At 34.6% G+C, this 14,257-nt stretch overlaps 1 protein-coding gene across 1 annotated transcript in view; it reads right to left on the minus strand.

The window, feature by feature from the left end:
* Nucleotides 1-14,257, minus strand: part of LOC148630256 (voltage-dependent calcium channel subunit alpha-2/delta-3-like) — a 29,174-nt gene that overhangs the window by 1,968 nt on the left and 12,949 nt on the right. The window contains exons 14-21 of the mRNA XM_088564303.1: nucleotides 13,259-13,327; nucleotides 12,720-13,048; nucleotides 11,527-11,682; nucleotides 10,996-11,213; nucleotides 5,947-6,142; nucleotides 4,910-5,120; nucleotides 3,864-4,002; nucleotides 1,201-1,360 (exon numbers count right to left, since the gene is read on the minus strand). Of these exons, the coding sequence (XP_088420429.1) occupies nucleotides 1,201-1,360; nucleotides 3,864-4,002; nucleotides 4,910-5,120; nucleotides 5,947-6,142; nucleotides 10,996-11,213; nucleotides 11,527-11,682; nucleotides 12,720-13,048; nucleotides 13,259-13,327 (1,478 nt within the window). The remainder of the gene's footprint in view (nucleotides 1-1,200; nucleotides 1,361-3,863; nucleotides 4,003-4,909; nucleotides 5,121-5,946; nucleotides 6,143-10,995; nucleotides 11,214-11,526; nucleotides 11,683-12,719; nucleotides 13,049-13,258; nucleotides 13,328-14,257) is intronic.

Genomic DNA, 14,257 nt, shown 5'->3' on the forward strand with positions numbered 1-14,257 from the left:
AATCAAGCAGTAAATACCCTAAGTTTTTGTTAAATAACTAGAACACATTTGTAATGAAGACAGTTATCAAAGTGACCAGCCATTTTGAATTAGGTCACTTATTTTACAGAATACAATACATTTTTGACAAAACATACTTGAAGTTGGTAATGGCAATTCTTTGGTTGATTTAGTGTTTTTGTTTTGCAAATTAAAATCTGTAATTTTATTGCACCCATTCAAAATGCTGAAAACTAAATGAGGAAGTTCATTTAAACTGCTTTTACAAAAGATTTGCCGGATTGCTGGTTTTTCTCAACAGGTAGGTAATTTGTTTTTCTTCAGTTTTGTTACCTTCTCCCATGTTAGGGTAAAGAAATTGCATAAAATGTTTTTAATGGTAAGTATTTTACTATAATTTGCCATAATTTCAAAGAACGTCTGAACAAGCGGTTTGCAATATGGGGCTCAGAAGTAAGAAATTGGGGTATGGAGGAACAGAATTCCAACTGCTTATATTGTAGGAGTAACTGTACATGTACTGAACATTGAAATTAACTGATACCAACAGTAAGCCTAGTGCATGTCTAGAGCTAAAAAAAAAATCATAAGAATATGAAAGAGTCATATTTATATATTTCTTAAAGTAGGATTATTCTTTGCAATTTAACAAATTAAAATAAAGTTGGGAGTTTTAAGGGCACTTGTTTAGTACCAGCCAATGTTTAAACCAGGTAGATTCAATTAAAAAAAGGAACCATCAAATAATTTTTAAACAGATCTACTTCAAATCCATAAAACCAGGAGGATGAATTGATTCAATATTATTTTAATACATTTTGTCCCAAGTACCTACAATGTAGTGTAGGATATTCAGATCTAAAAATAGAAAATCAGGTAATAGAAGATTGTAATGTATAGTTGTTAAAGAGAAGAGCAATGGTACAAATACTTTTTTCCACGTTCCATCACATCATACTGAGTTCTGATCAACAAAAGTTGGTAATTATAGTTGTAGTTCTGATTGATAGAGGTTGGTAATTTTGGTTGTAGTTCTGACTGATAGAGGTTGGTAATTTTAGTTGTAGTTCTGACTGATAGAGGTTGGTAATTTTGGTTGTAGTTCTTTAGGATGTGAATAATTTAGTGGTAGATTTCTTTTAAATAACATTAAATAAGAGTGTGTTCAAACATTTAAACATTAAGAACTTAATGGTATACCTTCTAGTGATGACACAATTAAAATTATAGAAGAATGACTCTTTATAGTTGTTCCAGTTTTCTATAACCAGGAGATATAAGTTGGTTCGTGGTAGGGCTGTTACATAGTAGAATCCAGACATACAGGGTCCAGATACATTTCCGGTCAACATTCCACGACCTGTAGAAAAAGATTTAAATATTTCATAATTCAAAAGTTGGTCCATGGTAGGACTATTCCATTATAGAACATAAGATGGTCCATGGTAGGATTCTTCCATTATAGAACATAGAGCAAACTTGTGTAAAATTTGTCCTTGTTTTCAGTAATGACATCAAAATTCTATTTTCTATCATGGGGACATAACCAGGGCCTGCTCTGGCTTCCAAAATTCTGTCGCCAGGAAAATCGCAAGCTGCCAATTTTCAGAAATTAGAAGGGTGTAAAAAAAAATTATTCTTTTTTTTTTTTTAAATATGACAGTATTAAGTCCACTGATGAATTATCTTTGTCAATTCATCAAAATAACCTCTCCATTCATGACATACATGTACTCAAGATTCACTTTTTAGCTCTCGACTGTCACTTTCATATACATAAAATAATGAAGTACTACTCCAGAAACAGGTATTTTATTTCTATCAAGGACTTTATATTACTATTCTGAAGCCTCATATAGTCCCTGATTTTAGAACATATTCACCAGTATGATTCAATTTTTTAAAATATTTTAAACAAACTTGAATTCTTTTTTTCAAGTGATAAAATTTCTAGCAAACTACATTTTGTACCATGGACCATTAATTGTGTCCCTGTTTAATTATCTTGATATCTGAATAGTATTCCCTTGATTAGATTTTGGGAATCCCCATTTTATTTGTTTACCGATTTTCCCACCAAAAATAGTCACATGGCAAAAGTGTAAACAAATGTCATCCATTTTCTTTTATTAATTCTTTCATTTCATATAGTTTGGACACTTCCTGATGGGATAATCATTGTTAATTGGATTTAATTTAGTTGCCGTTATTAGGTAAGTCTGTTCTGAATGTATGACACAGTTAAACAGGGCTGTGAAGCTTGTATGTAGCCATATGCACATGGCCATAATTGTGTTTACCTTTGCCCAGATGATGACAGTTTTAATTGGCTCAATAAAATATTTACATTTGATTGACACCTCCCATGCAGATATTGTCAGTCATGGTCATTTGGTCTAATCACCTTAAATTGCCTTCAGTTGCAAATTGGTCATGGTCAATTAACTCTGACCAGGTGTCAACACGATTGTTTAACTGGAGAGAATATCCGCTGCTGTCAATTTTAATATACAAAACCTAGGCGCCAAGAAAATCTCCAACTGGTTATTTTTGTCGCCAGATAAAATAAAAAATCACAAATTGTGACATTGGTGAAGGCCAGCGCAAACACTGATAACTTATGGCTAATTTTACACTGTAACCCTTTAGTTAAATCTGAATCAGGGTCTGTCAATACTACCACTTCATAAATTGTCAGTTGGTCTGTGGAAGGATTGTGTCATAACAGAACCCTGATATTCATAATTCATTTACATTCCTAGAACTGATAGAAAAGAAGATCGGTCTGAACAGGTTTACATGTTTATTCACTTTTTATAGAACTCAGGTGCGTAGCTAGGCCTGTTTTATTTGTACGCAATATTACGGCAAGGGGTCTTGGGGGGGGATCGCTCAAGGCCCCCAGTGAGTCCGGCAAGGCAAAGCCCTGAGGGTAACTCCTGAATTTTAACGATTTTGTAGCCAGTTTTTCAGAACCTATACTACGTTCATGGTATGCATATGTGATAAAACGTAAACATTTGTATACGGAAAAGTACAGAATTTCCGGAATTGATGGTTTTGATATTGGTTATTTCATCTTTAAAATGTGTGTTTTTATTTTTGTTACTTTTTCCAAAAGTACGCAACTGCGTATTTGCGTATAGGCAGCTACGCCCCTGGAACTCAAGACATTATTAACTTGAACCAATATTGATATTAAGTACGGTTCCATATAAAACCAAACAGATATGTAAGGGTGGGTAACTCATGATGGCTGCCTAACAATAAATAAATTTATAAATAAAATCTTACATCAATCAGATATCATATTAGTTAATCTTTTATAACATTTAATTTGTAAAAATCTATGAATTATCTCCCTTTGAAACAGTGTTCTCTAGCACTTTCTTTGAAAAAAAAATATCTTAAAAGGGCATAAACATATAATCTGAAGAGTATAGCATCTAATACAGTAAATTAAATCAAACTAAGAAAAAATTCACAAAAATTAATTTGTGTTTTTCAAGTCTTCCTTTACAATGATAACTTTTTGCAAAGAATGATCTGACATAAGTTATCTCCCTTCCTCATACTGCATACCAAGTAAAAAATATCTCAGAAGGAAAAGTGCAAAAGTCAGAAAACTTCAAATTTCTGAAAAGAATTTAAATGTTAAAAATAAATGCAAAAACATACAATAATAGGGAATCAACATCTGTCATGTGACACCAAAATTTGAGTTTTATAAGGGATGGTACTTAAGTCGTTAACAATGCTTTTTAAAAGTTTGAACTGAAAATGTGCATAAACCACAATTTTACTCCTTTCTGCACACCATTTCTGGTCCGAAATTAGTGGACACAGCCTTATGTTGCACTTACCTAAAGCATTATCATTGGCACTGAAGCTGACAACATCCTGAATACATCCAAACTCATTGTTAAACTTTGGTATGGGGCCTTTGGTCTTATAGTAGTCATCTAACTCTCCTGGATTCTTGGGTATTCCTTCCAAAGTAACCTGCAAGTTATACACATATCAAATTTCTAATACAGTTCACTACAATTACTAAGTAGTGTACTTTTAAAAAAGTTAAATTTATACATAAATGTGGAAATTTTGGTAATTTGCTCAATTGAGTATTTCATGTGGTTGTAAATTTCACAGTCACATATCTTGTACATCTCAAAGAAATTAAATAAAGAATTTTTTGGTCAGTAGTTTTTTTTTTGCAAATAAATTGTGATTGCCAATGAAGTGAAAATAACTGATGCATTTTAAGAGAAATGTCCATGCTAACAATATACATCCACTTGACATAAATGATGAATACACAGCATGGACATCTTTCTATGTAATAATGATGATGAATACACAGCAAGGACATCTTTCTATGTAATAATGATGATGAATACACAGCATGAACATCCTCCCATGTAATAATGATGATGTGATGAATACATAGCATGGACATTCTCATATGTAATAATGATGATGAATACACAGCAAGGACATCTTTCTATGTAATAATGATGATGAATAAATAGCAAGGACATCTTTCTACATAATAATGATGATGAATACACAGCAAGGACATCTTTCTATGTAATAATGATGATGAATACACAGCAAGGACATCTTTCTATGTAATAATGATGATGAATACACAGCATGGACATCTTTCTACATAATAATGATGATGAATACACAGCAAGGACATCTTTCTATGTAATAATGATGATGAATAAATAGCAAGGACATCTTTCTATGTAATAATGATGATGAATACACAGCAAGGACATCTTTCTATGTAATAATGATGATGTGATGAGTACATAGCATGGACATCCTCCTATGTTATATGTTATATATTGTTTTGTTTTTGTATTGAGTGTATATAAATACTTGTTTTGATACAATTATATACCTTTGGTTCTTCTGGTGTAATTCTACAAGTCCCTTGGAACTCTATGGTCTCCTTCCTTTTGAAGAATCTATGTTTATATATTAGATCCTTCATTACCTCCCCTTCCTTGATCCCCAGCTGTACTCCAGCATATTTACTTTTGTCAAGGTTACTGGCGGTTATAAAGTCTGGATCCATTACTAGGTTAGCTTTACTGTCAAACAAGTAACATCTGAAAACATTGAAGTGATAAAATATAATAAAGAAGGGGTGGAGATATAATTTCCAATCTTAGGTCAAATGTGTTATACTCCTGTTGTTTCAAATGTATTTATTCTCTGTAACACAGTGAATTCTGAACGGGAAGGAAAGTGAAATATAGTTGGTACAGTAGAAATTGTCTCCAGTAAATATCTAATAAAATCTACAGAATCAAACTATAGTAGACATTATACTTTGAAATACATGTACATGTTTATCAAATGGCTTCCAGTGTGATACAATAAATACTACCTCCTATCTTTGTCCTATTAAAATGCCTGCCTCCATCAACTGTACGTGCACAAGTACTGTTACATCAAAAATCTCATTTTAACAAATAATTCAAAATTACCTAACAACACATGTACATATACAATATTAGGGTATTATCTAAAAATACAGCCTGTATAAGATGGAACTTAGGTACAGGAAAAAGTTTGCCAAGCATTTTCCACATCCTGAGCCAAGTACACATACAGGCTGTATTTTTCAATAATACCCTAATGTTGTTTTTATCCTGCAATGAAAAAGAGACAAATTATTTCTAGATACATATATATGTAGCATTTGTTTGATTATACTTAAACTTTGATGTGACCTACTAAATTGATTATGTATTTTTAAACCAAATGCATGGAGAATCCCCAGCTTCATGCAAATATTAGATAATCATGAGCATTGCCTAAAATATACAGACAAAAATGTACATGTATATAAATACAGCAAACATGTATCCATCACATTGTATTTGTACAAGAGCAGAAGTAATCTTATCTACAGGATTTCTTTTGACCTACCTAGTGGTACAGCCAGATTCACCATCTGGGCACGAGTAATATTGTCCACAGGATTTCTTCAGATCACTGGCCTGCATGCTCTCCATAGTTTTATTATGGAAATCATCATACAGAATATCTAGTCCTGTCACACCCTCAACTCTAATGGTAGCACACCTTCTATGGTCTGGAATGGCTTTACTCAAGTAACATACTCCTACAATAGAGTATACAGTGTAAAAAGTAAAATACACTCTATGGTCTGGAATGGCTTTACTCAACAGAGTAAACAGTGTACAAAGTAAAGTACACTCTATGGACTGGAATGGCTGTACTCAAGTAACATACTCTTACAACAGAGTAAACAGTGTACAAGGTAAAGTACACTCTATGGACTGGAATGGATGTACTCAAGTAACATACTCCTACAACAGAGTAAACAGTGTACAAAGTAAAGTACACTCTATGGTCTGGAATGGCTTTACTCAACAGAGTAAACAGTGTAAAAAGTAAAGTACACTCTATGGACTGGAATGGCTGTACTCAAGTAACATACTCTTACAACAGAGTAAACAGTGTACAAGGTAAAGTACACTCTATGGACTGGAATGGATGTACTCAAGTAACATACTCCTACAACAGAGTAAACAGTGTGCAAAGTAAAGTACACTCTATGGTCTGGCATGGCTTTACTCATGTAACATACTCCTACAATAAAGTAAACAGTGTAAAAAGTAAAGTACACAAAGTTGTTACATCTGAACTTAGATGCACAATATTTACTTGACAGTATACAACTAAATACAGGGAAACAATTCAACCTGGTCGTTGGTTGAGAAAAACTGTGCTGGAGCTCTCTGGTCACTTATAAAGGGTTATTCAGCTATCTAGCCCTGGTAATGGGTCACAGTCTTTCAGAAGCAGACAATGCTGGTGGTTTTGTACTCCCTTGGGGACCCTTGGAACTATTGATTGGTTGAGTGCTCCCTCTCATGGTAACAGACATCGCAAATGCGTAAAAACGACAAATAGGGAAAATACCGGGAGAAGATGGCGGCGCCCAGTGATTTAACCAGTACATGATACAATAAAAGGAAATGGGCTGAATGGAACTTATTCTGGGGTAACAATAAATCCATTACACATGAAATTACGAGTGAGGAACAGGACTACAATGGGAGGGACGAACTAAAGAGGGGACCTGACTACGGGTGAGAAACAGTGAGGACGAACTTGTACTTATGAACTTTCCCAAAATATATAACAAACAATGGCATGCACAAATATACATATTGAGGTAATTGTGAGTGTCTACGGCATTCACATTAATGTTCCACTCAAGCTATAAAGAAAACAAGAAATGAAAGTGCTTGAGTAGAACCATAGGTTACCGAACCTTTAATTCAAGTCTAAAAGCCTTACCCTTAACATGTTACACTATATCTAGATCACATTTACACCCATAGACCCCAGAAGCTGCTGTCCTATCATGAAAACATTAAACGAAATCTCTAAAGAGGAGAAGAAATAACTTACTACTAGCACAGTCCAGATCTAAATCACATCTACATCCCTCTGGGAGGCCTTCTCCAGTGAAGAAGACATTATTGAAGTCACTACAGAGGAGGAGAAATAACTTACTACAGTGGATTCCGCTTAATTGCATAGCCTATTTGCCAGTAAAAATTATGCAAATAACTGGGCTATTCTTATAACCGAAATTACGATTTTACCGGAAGTGTGAGTTCAGGTAAGACGACGATACTGTGGATCAACCAGGGATATCACTGTTCAACATTTCTGATCTGGTATTTAATTGTTATAGACCTTCTCATTGTATTGTTCTTTTATCAATAAATAATAATATATATATTGTGTTTGTCTTGTTTATTGACCTTCTTTACGTTGTGTGTATTTATAAGTAAAACCACATGTTTCTCATCTATAAATAGTCAAGTAATTTCCTGACCTTTCTACGAAAGCAAATCCCATATTTCATATTTCAGCCAGGATTCAGTGTAATATTCATCAATGTTTGCAGTTTGTGGGCTTTTGAAATGGTCTGTGTGTTTTTATTCCTCTGTTCATTGTATACTGATAGTTGTGTATTATACGCGTCATTGACCTCGATATATTCCTATGAAGTGTGGATAGTATGGGGCACCTTAGGGTAGTTGAATTTCATTAGACATTGTACTGAATGAATGACTTTTAATTTTCGTTTAATATTTATGCCTAGTAACCCAAGCTCATTCAAAACTGTTCAGCTCATTAAAGAAAATTAAATTTACATTGATAATCATTTGTAGTCGGAAGAATTTAAATAGGGACAAAAAATACCCCAAGCCGAACCTCAAGCCGCATCATAAGGTGATGTTCGGCATGTCGTCAGAAGTCATTGTTCACCTAGGTGCTTGTTTATTTTAATGTAATTAGAAATCATTTATATTGTCTTTTATGTCCATGATTTTTTTAATCCATTATTAACACCTCCTGATTGATGATAATCTAGTTTTTACAACAATAAATATGATTGACATATTTATGACCCGAAAGCTTAAAATAGAATTTGGGAAAACCTGTCTTTACCTGGACGAGGCAAAATTCTCTATCCAATAAACCGAAATGCACCTCCAAGGCCTATGCAAATAAGCGATTTTTTCCCTAATAGAATAATAGGAAATGGTTTTGTGCAGGAGAAAATTATGCTAATAACCGAAATATGCAATAAAGCGATATGCGATTAAGTGGAGTCGACTGTACTAGCACAGTCCAGATCTAGATCACATCTACATCCTCCTGGGAGGCCTTCTCCAGTGAAGAAGACATTATTGAAGTCTCTACAGAGGAGGAGAAATAACTTACTACTAGCACAGTCCAGATCTAAATCACATCTACATCCCCCTGGGAGGCCTTCTCTAGTGAAGAAGACATTATTGAAATCTCTACAGAGGAGGAAAAATAACTTACTATTAGCATAGTCCAGGTCTAAATCACATCTACATCCCCCTGGGAGGCCTTCTCTAGTGAAGAAGACATTATTGAAATCTCTACAGAGGAGGAAAAATAACTTACTTTTAGCATAGTCCAGGTCTAAATCACATCTACATCCCCCTGGGAGGCCTTCTCTAGTGAAGAAGACATTATTGAAATCTCTACAGAGGAGGAAAAATAACTTACTTTTAGCATAGTCCAGGTCTAAATCACATCTACATCCCCCTGGGAGGCCTTCTCTAGTGAAGAAGACATTATTGAAATCTCTACAGAGGAGGAAAAATAACTTACTATTAGCATAGTCCAGATCTAAATCACATCTACATCCCCCTGGGAGGCCTTCTCCAGTGAAGAAGACATTATTAAAGTCTCTACAGAGGAGAAGAAATAACTTACTACTAGCACAGTCCAGATATAAATCACATCTACATCCCCCTGGGAGGCCTTCTCCAGTGAAGAAGACATTATTAAAGTCTCTACAGAGGAGAAGAAATAACTTACTACTAGCACAGTCCAGATATAAATCACATCTACATCCTCCTGGGAGGCCTTCTCCAGTGAAGAAGACATTATTGAAGTCTCTACAGAGGAGGAGAAATAACTTACTATTAGCACAGTCCAGGTCTAAATCACATCTACATCCCCCTGGGAGGCCTTTTCCAGTGAAAGAGACATTATTGAAATCTTTACAGAGGAGAAGAAATAACTTACTACTAGCACAGTCCAGATCTAAATCACATCTACATCCCCCTGGGAGGCCTTCTCCAGTGAAGAAGACATTATTAAAGTCTCTACAGAGGAGAAGAAATAACTTACTACTAGCACAGTCCAGATATAAATCACATCTACATCCCCCTGGGAGGCCTTCTCCAGTGAAGAAGACATTATTGAAGTCTCTACAGAGGAGGAGAAATAACTTACTATTAGCACAGTCCAGGTCTAAATCACATCTACATCCCCCTGGGAGGCCTTCTCTAGTGAAGAAGACATTATTGAAATCTCTACAGAGGAGGAAAAATAACTTACTATTAGCATAGTCCAGGTCTAAATCACATCTACATCCCCCTGGGAGGCCTTCTCCAGTGAAGAAGACATTATTAAAGTCTCTACAGAGGAGGAGAAATAACTTACTATTAGCGCAGTCCAGGTCTAAATCACATCTACATCCCCCTGGGAGGCCTTCTCCAGTGAAGAAGACATTATTAAAGTCTCTACAGAGGAGAAGAAATAACTTACTACTAGCACAGTCCAGATATAAATCACATCTACATCCTCCTGGGAGGCCTTCTCCAGTGAAGAAGACATTATTGAAATCTCTACAGAGGAGGAAAAATAACTTACTACTAGCACAGTCCAGATATAAATCACATCTACATCCTCCTGGGAGGCCTTCTCCAGTGAAGAAGACATTATTGAAGTCTCTACAGAGGAGGAGAAATAACTTACTATTAGCACAGTCCAGGTCTAAATCACATCTACATCCCCCTGGGAGGCCTTTTCCAGTGAAAGAGACATTATTGAAATCTTTACAGAGGAGAGGAAATAACTTACTACTAGCACAGTCCAGATCTAAATCACATCTACATCCCCCTGGGAGGCCTTCTCCAGTGAAGAAGACATTATTGAAATCTCTACAGAGGAGAAGAAATAACTTACTACTAGCACAGTCCAGATATAAATCACATCTACATCCTCCTGGGAGGCCTTCTCCAGTGAAGAAGACATTATTGAAGTCTCTACAGAGGAGGAGAAATAACTTACTATTAGCACAGTCCAGGTCTAAATCACATCTACATTCCCCTGGGAGGCCTTCTCTAGTGAAGAAGACATTATTGAAATCTCTACAGAGGAGGAAAAATAACTTACTATTAGCACAGTCCAGGTCTAAATCATATCTACATCTCCCTGGGAGGCCTTTTCCAGTGAAAGAGACATTATTGAAATCTTCACAGAGGAGAAGAAATAACTTACTACTAGCGCAGTCCAGGTCTAAATCACATCTACATCCCCCTGGGAGGCCTTCTCCAGTGAAGAAGACATTATTAAAGTCTCTACAGAGGAGAAGAAATAACTTACTACTAGCACAGTCCAGGTCTAAATCACATCTACATCCCCCTGGGAGGGCTTCTCCAGTGAGAGAAACATTATCACACTCTGCATCAGTGATATGTGGCATTCCTTCAAAAACCGCCTGAGATATAGTATTGATCTTGCCAACCCCTGCTGCATCCATGTATGGTGTAGATATAGAGGTTTTCCATGGGGCACTACTAGTTCTCTTATACCATGGTCGTCTGCAAAATACTCAAATGTTTATCAAAAAATAACTTTACAATATCTTTATCTTAATATTACCAATTATTATCAATGCTTAAAAAATTTAATATGACTTGTAGATAAGTTTTACAACAAAAATAGAAAGAGTAACAAATAGAGGAAAACAAGTTTTGTACATAGATTGTTTCTTACAGAATTTCTCTTTCATGCATATAATATTTATTAAATGATTTAAAAAAAAAATAAGCAAAATCATAAAAGTTCATATTACAAAAGTTGAAACAAATGAGAAATAGAATGGAATAAAGCATTTGATACTTAGTTCCTTACTTGGTAGGGTCATATGACCTTGTTGACCTATGACCTGGATACGTCCTAAAGACTCCACTTCTCAGACCAATGTTTGTCCATTTAACTTGATCCAGTGATTCAAATGCTCTTTTCTTCCAAATGTTTTCTATTGGTTGGGTGATCAGTACATCAGCTCTGAATATTCAATTATAAAATAATTTACAATTTGGCAGTACTGTTGGATATCTACTGCTCAGAATTTCAACAATTTATAAATTGTTTGAACATTAAAAATAAAAAGCTCTGTGAAGCATAGTATGATATGCCTGCAAAAGTCAGATCCTGAACTGTTTTATCAAGCATGGACAAAAACATCTCTGAATTCTGATTATAACTGATGCAGCATTGATTTCTGATACCGAATGAGTGTAGTGAAGAACTTGAATACATATATGAACCTATCATGGTCCACAAAAAATTCAAAACAACCAGATATTCAAGGCCAAATTAACCCCATTGAAATTCGTAAGTATATAAAAAATTCACAGGAGTTTTGTAAAATGCTTGACTTCCATTTATACCCAAGTTAAAGACATATACCACAAACGAAACCCGATCTTCCTTTTGTGATATGGAACCTTTTGGCAAAGTTTTATAGCTGATCTGATACGAAAGAAAGAATATCGTTTAGCTAGATCCTTTAATCTCAGTTTCCGCAATATAGATGACGTATTATCTTTAAACAATCCTAATTTCGGGATTTTGATACATTGCATTTACCCCAAAGAACTTGAGATAAAGGATACTACAGACACTGTGATGTCAGCCTCATATCTTGACCTACACTTAGAAATCGATTGTAAAGGCAAACTATTGACCACACTTTACGATAAACGTGATTTTCTTTTTAAGAACAACTTCACAGGTGTTTCTAGAAAAGCAGAGGATGCTTACATACAATTACAGAATGTTAGAAGAAATATAAAAAAGTTAGCAATCAATCACCTTTAAATTAGTCATAAAATTCAATACACATTTCATGAGATTTCAATAGGTATATTTATCTGACTACCTGACCCCCTTGTAATATTTCATGAGATTTCAATAGATATATGAATTTGACTACCTGACTCCCTTGTAACAATTCATGAGATTTCAATAGTACACTTATCTGATCATCAGACCCCCTTGTAACAATTCATGAGATTTCAATAGTATATTTATCTGACTACCTGACTCCCTTATGGAATTTCTGTCCTGATTCACATCCCCTGTCTGGTTCAAAGCTATTGATCCAACGATGAGCTACCAGTGTTTTATTGGTCAGATTATCATCGTATATATACTGAGTAGGATCACAATGACTCTTAGGAGGTAGGAATATGGTGGAGTAATTGTAGGTAATCCTCAGTCCAGGGTATCTCTGTTCATTCTCTCGGATGTCAAGTTTCTCTAACACACCAGGAAGTTCCTTGGTCAGACTTTTATACTCCTGCAGTAAGTTGTAATAACTGGTGGTATATTTAGACCTGTCCTTAGGCTCCTGGGACCTCCTCAATGACTGAAAAACAATGAACTCCATCATGTTAGTTTATGATTAAAACTTCCACTTGTTCCATAAATCAAGTACTATATAAACTTAACATTTCTGACTTTTTAGAAATTGCAACCTAAAAATAAAGAAGACGAATGACATAAATATTAATAAATTGAAAGTTTTAATGGAAAAAGAGATAGGAAGTTACTTTAAACATAAAATAATGGATCTCACCATATCAGTATCAGCCAAACTATAAGCAAAGGAGTATTCTGATCCATTTAGTGCTGCATAGTAATATGTCTGAAATCAAACAGAAACTGATTAAATATCTTCAAAATATACATATCTAAAAATACTTAAATACTATTACAACCTAATGTGAAACAGTAAAGAATGAGGCATTCCATATAAAATTCAAACACTGCCACTAGTAGAGGTTAATCAAGGTGTAGAAAACCGATCCAATATAAAACAATAATGATTGTTTGGTTTACATATGCTATATTTTTTTACCTAACCAGTACTCATATCTGTATTGATGAGAAAACCATTTCTCCCATTCATGGGCTTCATTCACACTGCACAAGCGAGTGCCACATGCTGGGAAATTAAAATGTTGTATGAAGACTCCCACGCTCACAACTCTCACCATGTTTATCATGTTTACAGTTGTTATTTATATTGTTGATCAATTAAATACTTGTTGATTTACGAATATTATTCATATTTTAAAAGATTAGTTGGTAGTGTATCAACTAATCATAATGGTAGTGATATCGATGAGGCAATGACTTGATGACTGGAAGGGAAGTTATTGATGACGCAGTTGATGTTGGGAGAATTTATTTTTTACAGTTTTATTCATGGGAGAAACACATTCTCCCTCATTTCTCTTGGGAATTTAAGGATTTCTCCACTCTTGATACTTAAATTTTAGATTTTTACCCAGTCGCTAAAGCCCATGGGTTAAAATCTAAAATTTACTATTGAAACTTGTTGGTGAGACCACAATCTGTATATCTTATCTTGAAAGTGCAAAAACTAATTGACAAATTAAAACTGTTTATGTGGTTTGTTTAACTGTCTCTGAGTTAAGAATAAAAGTGAATCGGTGGGTTTGACATGTAGAATCAACTCTCATCTGGTTTTAATAAAGACTGCTACTACAATATATTATGAAAGAAAATATAGTAATTTTAACAAAAATCGGCCATGTGGGAGATTCTAGCT

Source organism: Perna viridis, chromosome 1, assembly GCF_037379345.1.
Source record: "Perna viridis isolate PV_CMFRI_1.1 ecotype Kerala chromosome 1, ASM3737934v1, whole genome shotgun sequence".
Taxonomy (NCBI): Eukaryota; Metazoa; Mollusca; class Bivalvia; order Mytilida; family Mytilidae; genus Perna; species Perna viridis.